Here is a 12,368-nt window from a genome sequence, read left to right as displayed (position 1 = left end):
CATCTTGGACAAATAATAATAATAATAATAATAATAATTAATAATACAACAGCCAGCAGAGTGTCTGCTGTGGACTCATCTTGGACAAATAATAATAATAATAATAATAATAATAATAATAATAATTAATAATACAACAGCCAGCAGAGTGTCTGCTGTGGACTCATCTTGGACAAATAATAATAATAATAATAATAATAATAATAATAATAATAATAATAATAATGTATTATAATAACAATACAATAATCATATATTAAGACATATAGTGATGATAGTGATCATATAGTAATGATAATTCAGCCCCTCAACAGTCTGGATTGTGGAGCGGCCGTCTGCTTAAAAAGTTTGAGGACCCCTGCTATAAAGGGACGCAGAGCAGCTAACAAATAATAATTATTATTATATTCCAGCAAATATATCTCGTTTGCTGTGTCATACTATGTCTTTGTGTCAATAATAATAATAATGTATTTATTTATGTACTTTTTCCCTCTTTCCCAATAGAGGGACTCAGAGTGGCTAATAAATAATAATAATAATATGATGCATAAAAATTCCACCCCATTGTCTCCTCTTCTGAAAATACGGATTGGGGGAAATGATATTCAACGCAGGATATGCTAATTAATTATGATTCTAATTATGATTGTTATCATTATGGCTGACCCCGTATCTCTTGAAGAGGAGGTCGAGGTCCTCGCTGGCCTTGCGGTACTTGTCCTCGAGGAGCGGGCTCTGGTCAATGGAGTCCTCCCCGTCCGGCTCCGGGGAGTCGCACCCGTTGAAGCCCTTCTTGCGCAGCGTCTGCATGTCAACAACAACAACAACAACAAGGTTGGCCTCCAGGAAGGAAGGAAGGAATAGGCAGATAGATAGGATCGATGGATGGATGGATGGAAGGATACATAAGACAGACAGATAGGTAAGTAGGATGAATATAAGCATAGCTATAGATAGATCAATTGATCGATAGGATAAATAAGAAAGAATATAAGCATAGCTATAGATAGATAGATAGATAGATAGATAGATAGATAGATAGATAGATAGGATAATAGAATATAAGCATAGCTATAGATAGACAGAAATATAATATATAATAATCATATTATGCTATAAAATATATTGTATATGCATATAATATTAATATTATAATGTAATACAATATAATAATAATACACTATTATAATGGTATATTTATATTACATTTTATATTACTAATAATATTACAATATAGGATTATAGCACAATATAGTAAAATATAATTATATAATGATATAGTACAATATAGTATTTAATGCTTATATTGTGCTATGCTAATAATATATTGTATGTTCATTTGATTTGTAAGCTGCTCTGAGTCCCCTTTGGGGTGAAAAGAGCAGGATATAAATGTAGTAAATAAATAAATAAATAAAGCGGCTTACAAATCAAATGTACATACAATATATTATTAGCACAGCACAATATAAGCAATTAAATTACTATATTGTACTATATAATTTTATGGTAATATTATTAGTAATATTACATTTAATATATATTATATAATTAATATTATATTGTATTATTATAATATAATACTATAATATTATAACATTATAAGTACATACAATATATTGTATATTTATAATTTACTGTATTATATATATATGTGTGTGTGTGTGTGTGTGTGTGTATGTGTGTATATATATATATATATATATATATATATATATATATATATGGTTGTATTTTAATCTGTTGCCGTTTGGGCCCATGTGAGCCACCCCGAGTACCCCCGGGGAGATGGTGGCGGGATACAAAAATAAAACTATTATTATTATTATTATTATTATTGGGGTCTAGAGATAGATATGGATACAAATATGGGCCAGCCAAGAGGATGGATAAGGCAGGGCCCCCAAAGGCCATCTAGTCCAACCCATTTTGGCACCTCGATGATGTCGGCGTTGGTGCGGCTCTCGTGGGGCTCGTTGTACTCGGTGTACTTGAGCAGGACCTTGTCCATGTCGGTGGAGGCGTATTGGAAGAGCTTGTTCGAGTGGTTGAAGATGATGAGCGCAATCTCGCAGTCGCACAGCACGCTCAGCTCGTACGCCTTCTTCATCAGGCCAAACTTGCGCTTGGTGAACGTCACCTGCAGCAGCAGCATCGTGATAATTTACGATTATTAGACTTATTTTGCATAGAATTACGGAAAAAATAGACCCACAGCAAAGTGGTTTCAGGGAAGGCAAAAGCTGCGCATTGCAAGTGTTGAACCGGCCTCGTCACATAGAAGATGAGTTCGAAAGGCAACAAATGACGGGAGCCGTCTTCATAGACCTGTCAGCAACCTATGACACTGTATATACATATAATATTTATAATAATGTTATGATGTATTACAATATACTAATACATTATTATAATTGTATATTTATATTACATGTAATATTACGAATAATATTGCAATATAGTCGTATAGGACAATTTAATAATATAATAATATATAAAATATTATATTATATATTATAATATATAATATATAATGCTTATATTGTACTACGTTAATAATATAATATGTTGTATGTAAATACAACTTGTAAGCGGCTCTGAGTCCACTTCAGAGTGAGAAGGGCAGGATATAAATGTTGCTAATAAATAATAAATAAATCAGGGTTCCCCAAACTAAGGCCTGTGGGCTGGATGCAGCCCCCCAAGGTCACTTAGCTGACCCCCGCCCTTAGTTTTTTAATTATGCTGTAAGCTGCCCCAAGGAAAAATAAAACTATTATTATTATTATTTTATTGTATGACACAGCAAACAAGATAGATATGCTGGATTTCATATCACAAAATCACAAGTCGAACACTTCCCAAGTGTCTAGGGCTGTGTGATGTATTATTATTATTATTATTATTATTATTATTATTATTTTTTTTTTATTATGACACAGAAAACAAGATAGATATGCTGGATTTCGTATCACAAAACCACAAGTCGAACACTTCCCAAATGTCTAGGGCTGTGTGATGTATTTTCGGATGATGCGTGCAGATCCCAGTTGGGTGGCCCTTTGCAGTTGGCAGATTGTAATTTTGTCAATGTCTATTGTTTCCAAATTATTATTATTATTATTATTATTATTATTATTATTATTATTATTATTATTTTATTATGACACAGCAAACAAAATAGATATGCTGGATTTCGTATCACAAAATCACAAGTCGAACACTTCCCAAGTGTCTAGGACTGTTATTATTGGCCTCCAAAGAGAGTCCATCGCCATTTAGGATGGTGCTTTCCTTGCCTGGAAGAAAGAAAGGGGGTTGGACTGGATGGCCTCAAGGGATCCCTTCCAACTCAAAGGCCGGGCGCTGACCTGCCCCTCATGGGAGCGAAGGAAGGACAGCTGGGGCCGCCTGGACAGGGATTACGGCCCAATCCCATTAAGCGCTTTGGGCGCATGGGAGGAAAGCTGAGAGAGAAAGAGAAAGAGAGAACGAGAAAGAGAAAAGGAAGAGAGGGAGGTGGCCACCCAGCCTATGCAGGAGGAGGTGGAGGAGTGATAATAATAATAATAATAATAATAATAATAATAATAATAATAATAATATTTGACACAATTACGATCTGTCAACTGCAAAAGGCCACCCTACTGGGATCTGCACGCATCATCCGAAAATACATCACTCAGTCCTAGACACTTGGGAAGAGTTTGACTTGTGATTTTGTGATACGAAATCCAGCATATCTATCTTGTTTGCTGTGTCATACAATAAAATAAAATAATAATAAATAATAATAGGTGAAGAACCATACGTTCCTAGAGTTAAGCCTCTGCTTAATGATAATAATGATAATATTAGTAATGATAATGGAAGAACCCAAACGAGACCCCAAAGAAGGGTCATCCAGTCCGACCCCACTTTCTGATGTAGAAGGAGACACCGATTCCTCCTGACAGATGGCCATCCGGACATAAAGGTAATGAATAGACAGATATAGATATATCATATAATCCATAGAAGATGGCCAACCAGCCTCTGGTGAATAATAATGATGATGATGATAATATAAAACAGTAAAAATATAATAACAATCATAATAATAATAGAACCATAGGATCCTAGAGTTGGCAGGGACCCCCAAAGGTCATCCAGCCCCATCTCCTGACAGAGAGACACCCAGCCTCTGCTTAGTATTAAAAAATATAAAAATATAGTAATAATAATAATAATAATAATAATAATAGAACCACAGAATCCTAAGGTTGGAAGGGACCCCCAACAGCCATCCAGCCCAACCTCCTGACATTAATAATAATGCATACTACTTATTAATACATAATAATAATAACCAGAAATAATACTATTAATAAAAACTAATAATATTAAATATTATTAAATAATAGTATCAGTTAGAATAATAAATACAAAAATAGTAATAAATACTAATACTACATATACAGTATACATACATACAACTAAATAATAATAAATACATTCTGTTCTGGATTTTATGAATTAGTCTCCTGTTTTAATATTGGATGTTTTTCGTATGCTTCTTGCCGATTTTAACGATTGTTTTATTGCTATTGATGTTTTACTGGTATAATTGTTTTATAGTCGTGTTACTGCTATTGATTGTTTTACCCCATGTAAGCCGCCCCGAGTCCCTTCGGGGAGATGGGGCGGGGTATAAAAATAAAGTTATTATAAAGTTATTATTATTTGTAAATAATAATAACACTTACAATAAATACTAATGTTAAATAATACACATAAATAGTAATATTAATATTGATATTAAATACTATAAATACTAATATTAATAAATAATAATACTACCGTAATATCAATCAATGAACATAAATAATAATAATAAATGCTAATAATAAATAATATATTATAATAATAAATATAAATACATAATATTTATAATTAATTATAATGGTAATAATAATAATAACCGACCTGCCGGTTCCTCTCGTCCGTAATCCGCTGGATCTGGATCTTTTTCCTTCCCATTTTCTCCCAAAATCCTCACACAAAATATATACCGTTTATCTATTTTTTCAAAAATATTAAAAATAAAATGGAGATGGAAAAAAACCCTGCGGTTCCCTTCAAAGTGCAGTCGTCCACATGGACCGCCTGTCCGTCCGCAAGGGCTCTTCTTGTCCCGAAACGCAAGGAAATGGCCCCAAATTAGCAAAGGGAAGCCAGCCTTTGCATGGCCTTCAGTTCAGGGCATTCCACCTTTTTTCTTTTTTGGAGCAAATAAAATCCAAGAAGGAGGTGAAGTTGGAAAAGAAGGAACAAAACCTGCAAAAGAGAAGAGAGAAAAAGAGTTAAGGGAGTTCTAGTTTCCAGCACTTGGGGGTGGACTAGATGGCCTTCGGGGAACCTCCATTATTATTATTATTATTATTATTATTATTAATGTTCCTATGACTTCTCTCCGCTTGAAAGCATGGGTTCTATTTTAGTACAGGCTGAGATATTATTATTATTATTATTATTATTATTATTATTATTGCTACTATTATTAATATTTAATTAATAATAATAATAGTAAAACAGAAAAGAGGCCATGCAGGTGCCATACAGGCAGAAGGAATAACAGCTTACAAGAAGAAGATAGATATCTATATATAGAGAATATATTAACAGCATTAGGCAAGGATTCCCGGGGTTTAAAAGGGGCTCCCAAAGGCCATCCAGTCCATCCTCGTCCTGCCAATCGGAAGGCACAAGCGAAGCCCTCCTGAAAGATGTCCATCCACCCTTTGTTTATAGTTTTAATAAGTCAATTGAATCAATAGCAGGACCCAGAGCTTGGGGAAAGGGCCCCCAAAGGCCATCTAGTCCAGCCCCATCCATTCAGGAGAGGGAAAGGAAGAAAGGGAGGACATATTATTATTATTATTATTATTATTATTATTATTATTATTATTTCTTGAGATGCATTGGTCTATCTCTTTCTCGTGATTTTTGTTTTGTTTTGTTTTTCTTGCAAGTTTGTTGCAATAGAGGAGAAGACGTCAAGGAGGGAGGGAGGGAGGAGCAGCCAGGGATGCTGCAGACAAAAAAGTCGCCATGGCAACCGCTGCCTAGCAACGGCTCTTCCTTGGCATCCCCTCGCTCTCAGAGTTCAGCAGGAAGGCAAATTAGATATATACATAGACATATATACACACACACATTATGTATATACACACATATACATATAAATACACACATATAAATATTATACATATATATACATATATAGATATATATATATATACATACACACACACACACACACACATATATATATATATATATATATATAAAAATATACGCATATATAATACTTGTATGCATTATATATATGTACATATATACATATATTTGATATATTTTAGTATTACAGTAGAGTCTCACTTAACCAACATAAACGGGCTGGCAGAATGTTGGATAAGCGAATATGTTGGATAATAAGGAGGCATTAAGGAAAAGCCTATTAAACATCAAATTAGGTTATGATTTTACAAATGAAGCACCAAAACATCATGTTAGACAACAAATTTGGCAGAAAAAGTAGTTCTATACGTAGTAATGCTATGTAGTAATTACCATATTTATGAATTTAGGACCAAAATATCACGATATATTGAAAACATTGACTACAAAAATGCGTTGGATAATCCAGGATGTTGGATAAGCGAGTGTTGGATAAGTGAGACTCTACTGTATATGTATATACATCTGTAAGATGTATAATTTATATAATTTAAATAAATTATATAATTTATTTATTTTATATACTGCTCTTCTCCCCCAGAAGGACCGATATTATATGTGTATGTGTGTGTATATATATCTATCTATATCTATATCCATAATCAAAGTGAAAAATCTGTATATGTGTTTGTGGCACGGGTGTCCGCTCACACAGGCACTCCACAAACAGGCTCCAGTTCCCAGGGCTGAGGAGCCACCACGTCACTCCCTTGACTGACTTTGCAGGTTACAGTGAGCACCACGAACACGCAGCCCAGACCCTGCCCGTGTTCCCCACAAACCCCCTCCTGCCCCCCACCCACGGGAAGGCTTTCATGCGGGCCCTTTTCACCCTAGATGCTGTCTTTCCTCCAGAATGGACATCCCAGGCTTCCTTCATTTGCATGACCCCGCCCACCGCCTCTCCCTTAACCCTTTCATGCCGTTTCCTGGCACACAGTGAACAGAGGGATTGATCAGCCACTGAACGAGAGGTTCGGGGAGAATTCGCACCACGATTTACAAGACTTGTACTTGACCCACATCCACACCCAACCGACAATGCTTCTGGACCACACTTGCCGAGGATGATGGGACTTGCAGTACCTTCACTGGAACTGTGACCCCCACCCGACAATGGATTGGAACCAAACTTAGCACAGAGAAGACCCATGACCAACTGAACATACTACAGGAGGTAGTGGGAATGGGCCTTGATTTTGGGAGTTATAGTTTGTTTGTTTATTTATTTATTTACAGCATTTTTATTTATTTATTTATTTATTACAATATTTATATCCCGCCCTTCTCACCCAACAGGGGACTCAGGGCAGCTTACAATAAAATGCATATATAAAAATTATACAGTGCCATATAAATCAGTTAAAAATTATTATTAACTTACATCAGTATTCATAAAATACATTATAAAATACTGGTAGGTGTGTTCAGTTCAAAAAACTGGGTCTGTCGATTGAGTTCCAGCGTACATGATAATAATTAACGCTGCCAATTATTATTCAAATATTATTATATTCCGCTCTTCTCACTCAGGGCGGATCACATTGCACACATAAAGGCAAACATTCAATGCCATAACATAGAACAGAGACAGTGACAAGAGGCAGGCACAGGCTGGCCTCGAACTCATGACCTCTCAGTCAGAGTGATTTGTTGCAGCTGGCTGCTAACCAGCCTGCGCCACAGCCCGGCCCTCCATCCAGAAAGCACTGAACCCAGCTGACGTCAGATCCGGAACAAACTTCGCACACAGACCCAACATGGCCAACTGTGTATACACGCCTGGTTTGGGGGTGATTTACCTCGGATCTGGGAGTTGTAGTTCACCCTTATCCAGACAGCACGGAACCCAGCTGACGTCAAATAATAATAATAATAATAATAATAACAACAATGTTTATTTATATCCCGCCACCATCTGCCCGGGAGGGGACTCGGGGCGGCTCACAGAAATATCGGATACCAAACAATAACATGCACCAGTTATAATATTTAAACATAATAATAATAATAATAATAATAATACTAGATAGGATGGGTAGATAGATAGGATCGGGACTTTCCTCCTCCCTGACCTACATTGCAGCAAGATTTGCAAAAGGCATGAATGATTTAGGAGCCGACGGCTGATGGCAAAGGAAGGAAGGAAGAAATGAAAGAAGGAAGGAAGGGAGGGAGGAAAGAAGGGCGCCGCAGTGTTATATAATCCGGAGGAAAAGATTCAAGGGGAAAAGGCCCAGGACTTCCAAGGCCTCCCCATCCCAGGATGTATCTACACCGAGGATTGATGCAGATCATTATCATCATCATCACCCATTATTACTGAATTATTATTTATATTATTTGCATGATTATTTCTACAATTATGTGAATTATTGTTAATATTATTTGCACTATTATTTTTATTCTTTGCATTGTTTCTATTCTTTGCTTGCTTCCGATTTATGTTATTTGCATTATTATGATTTATATTCGTTGCATGATTATTTCTACTATTTTTTGCATTATTATTTGTGTTGTTATTATTTGCAAATCATGATTATTTACGTTATTTGCATCATTATTTGTACTATTATCTGCATTATTATTTGTACTATAAATTTATGTTATTTGCATTATTACTAGTACAGTAGAGTCTCACTTATCCAATATTTTCTTATCCAACATTCTGTATTATCCAACGCAGTCTGCCTTTTAGTAATCAATGTTTTTTTGGGGTTTTTTTGTAGTCAATCTTTTCAATACATTGTGATGTTTTGGTGCTAAATTCATAAATATGGTAATTACTACATAACGTTACCATGTACTGAACTGCTTTTTCTGTCAAATTTGTTGTAAAACATAATGTTTTGGTGCTTAATTTGTAAAATCATAACCTAATTTGATGTGTAATAGACTTTTCTTTAATTCCTCCTTATTATCCAACATTTTTGCTTATCCAACGTTCTGCTGGCCTGTTTATGTTGGATAAGTGAGACTCTACTGTACTATTTATTATATTATCTGCATTATTATCATTATTATTATTATTATTATTATTAGAAACACAACAAGTTGAGTCCATATTATTATTATTATTAGAAACACAACAAGATGAGTCCATATTATTATTATTAGAAACACAACAAGATGAGTCCATATTATTATTATTATTATTATTAGAAACACAAGATGAGTCCATATTATTATTATTATTATTATTAGAAACACAAGATGAGTCCATAACATTATTATTATTATTAGAAACACAAGATGAGTCCATATTATTATTATTATTAGAGACACAACAAGATGAGTCCATATTATTATTATTATTAGAAACACAAGATGAGTCCATATTATTATTATTATTATTATTAGAAACATAAGTTGAGTCCATATTATTATTATTATTATTAGAAACACAACAAGATGAGTCCATATTATTATTATTATTATTATTATTATTATTATTATTATTATTAGAAACACAAGATAAGTCCATATTATGATTATGATTATTACTATTATTATAGGCCTGGGCTGTGGCGCAGGCGGGAGAGTAAGCCAGCTGCAATTAACTGGAATGAATCACTCTGACCAGGAGGTCATGAGTTCGAGGCCCCTCAGAGCCTATGTTTGTTTGTCTTTGTTCTATGTTAAAAGGCATTGAATGTTTGCCTATATGTGTAATGTGATCCGCCCTGAGTCCCCTTCGGGGTGAGAAAGAAGGGCGGAATATAAATGCTGTAAAATATATAAATAAATAAATAAATATTAGCATGGGCATTTGTACTATTGTCTGCACTATTATTGGCGCTATTATTTATGCCCAGATTTTCAACAGTGCATTTCATCCATGTCGTCACATTTATAATATAATACTGTGATGTGGAAAGGAAGAAGAGTTTACTCTTTCTTTCTTTCTTTCTTTCTCTTTCTCTTTCGCATTCCCTCGCTCCTCCGTGAGTCAGCAGCTTGCAAGGCAAGGAGAAGGAGGCCCACGCAACCCCTGGGCCTCGCCATGGCAACGCAGCACAACATGCAAACACACGCAACAACGGCATGCAGCACATAGCAAGGGAGAGATGGAAGGAACCCGCAAAGGCCATCTAGACCGACCCTTTTCTGCAACAAACTGGAAAGAGCCACGAAAAGACATCTGCCCTGTTTCTCTTCAAAGGAAAAAAGGAAAAGAGCCAATTCCAAGTCATTCGTCCTCCTCCTCCTTTGCCCAGCGGTATGACCTTTGGCAGCATCAGCAATGGGAAGACGCAATATTATTAATAAGAATAAGAATTTCTCCCCAGATGTCACTCAATCCAACCCTTTCTGAGAGCCGTGCAGGGAGTGCCACAAAAGGCGGGTCCATTTCCTTTATTTTGGGATATTTTGGGATGATTCCTTCCCTGCCTTTTTTCCCACGCCTTTTTTCCGTCCCTATATTTAGCCCTGGCTGCTTGCCAGGCTCTGATTGGCTCAGAGAAGAAATAGAAGAGTCCCTTCTGAGTCAGAAAGAAGGAAGGAAGGAAGGAAGGAAGGAAGGAAGGAAGGAAGGAAGGAAGGGAAGGAGGAATAAAGCCCAGCCTCCTTTGCATAATTGGGAATGGTGGGGGTCACATTGTCTCAGTGCCTATGTATGGATTTATCTATCTATCTATCTATCTATCTATCTATCTATCTATCTATCTATCTATCTATACATACATACATACATACATATAAAAATGCAATGTCCGTTTTTCCCATGGAGTAAACAACAAAACCACTGAACCCAATCACACCAAATTTGGCCACAAAAGACATAGTCATCCAATCTATGTCTTTCAATTAAAAAAAACCCTAGAAAAATAATCCAAATTACAGAGGATGAAGAAGAGCCGTTCTCCCCCGGCTGCCAGTCAGAAAGGTCGGCCCTGCTGCCTTTAGGCCCCGCCCCCTTCGTGTCTAGCAACTCCCTCCGCCACAATGGCGCCAGGGCACAAGCAGAGTTCACTTAGGCCTCATCCACATTGCCTATAAAATACAGATTATATGATTTGAACTGGATTATATGGCAGTGAAGACTCAAGGCCCTTCCACACAGCTATATAACTCAGAATGCCAAGGCACATAATCCACAGTATCAGCTTTGAACTGGATTATCTTGAGTTCGCACTGCCATATAATCCAGTTCAGTGTGGATTTTATATACAGCTGTGTAGAAGGGCCCTCATATAATCCAGTTCTAAACCGATAACATAAGATTATAAATATAATATGTAATAATTACTGTGGTATAATACAGAACAATATAATTTCTAAATGCAGGACAGTAAATAAAGAGCAACACTCTGCAAACAGGGAAATTGGAAATTTCCAGAGCCAGGTAACACCTCCCAACAAAGGATTCCCCCAGGCCGGAAGCAGCCAGGCTTTGAAGCTGCAAGACCATTAAATGCTAATCAAGATCACTAACAGCAACATTCATACTTGAAGGAAGTAGCCGGGCTTCACAGCGGCTCTTTGAGGGTGCAACTCCAGCTACTCCAGAAAACAGCCAGGCTTTGAGGCTGCAAGGCTATTCCCTGCCATTCCACCTGGCCAACAAATGATTCCCATAAGCCACAGCAACGCGTAGCCGGGCAAAGCTAATATATTAAATATTGTAATATTACTAATGTTTATTATATATTATTAATTTTATACTATATTATATTTATTATGATTATTATATTATATATTTTACATATATTATTATGCTACTATTGTAAATTATTATATTATTAATGTTATATTATTATTTTTATTTTTATCATCATTACTATTTTACATGACCAGGGATGCATTAGGTTGCATCAGGAGAGCAGAAGGGGTCCCCTAAAGGCCATCTAGCCCACCTCTTCTTCTTCTTCCTCATTTTGGGCAATGAAACATACTAACCCACTTCTCATGATGCTTCCTGATGCGTGTTTCTGCACACTCCGCACACGCGTCGCCCCCATAAAAACACACACACTCCTCGATCTCCTAAAAGGGCTATAAATACATCTTTTATGGGAGGCTTGGCCTACATTTGGGGCAAAGCCGTAAAACAGGGCTCTTTGGGCATCAGGCTCTGAACTGGG

At 36.0% G+C, this 12,368-nt stretch overlaps 1 protein-coding gene across 1 annotated transcript in view; it reads right to left on the bottom strand.

Annotated features, from left to right (window-relative positions):
- The window catches only part of mef2d (myocyte enhancer factor 2D), a 42,406-nt gene that overhangs the window by 15,347 nt on the left and 14,691 nt on the right, over nucleotides 1–12,368 (bottom strand). The window contains 3 exon segments of the mRNA XM_062965499.1: nucleotides 670–807; nucleotides 1,940–2,143; nucleotides 4,969–5,319. Coding sequence (XP_062821569.1) covers nucleotides 670–807; nucleotides 1,940–2,143; nucleotides 4,969–5,022 — 396 coding nt within the window. The 5' untranslated portion in view covers nucleotides 5,023–5,319.

The sequence above is a fragment of the Anolis carolinensis genome, unplaced genomic scaffold (assembly GCF_035594765.1).
Source record: "Anolis carolinensis isolate JA03-04 unplaced genomic scaffold, rAnoCar3.1.pri scaffold_14, whole genome shotgun sequence".
In the NCBI taxonomy this organism is placed as follows: domain Eukaryota; kingdom Metazoa; phylum Chordata; class Lepidosauria; order Squamata; family Dactyloidae; genus Anolis; species Anolis carolinensis.
The sequence above is the reverse complement of the archived record's forward strand: the minus strand, read 5'-3'. Positions and strand labels throughout refer to the sequence as shown.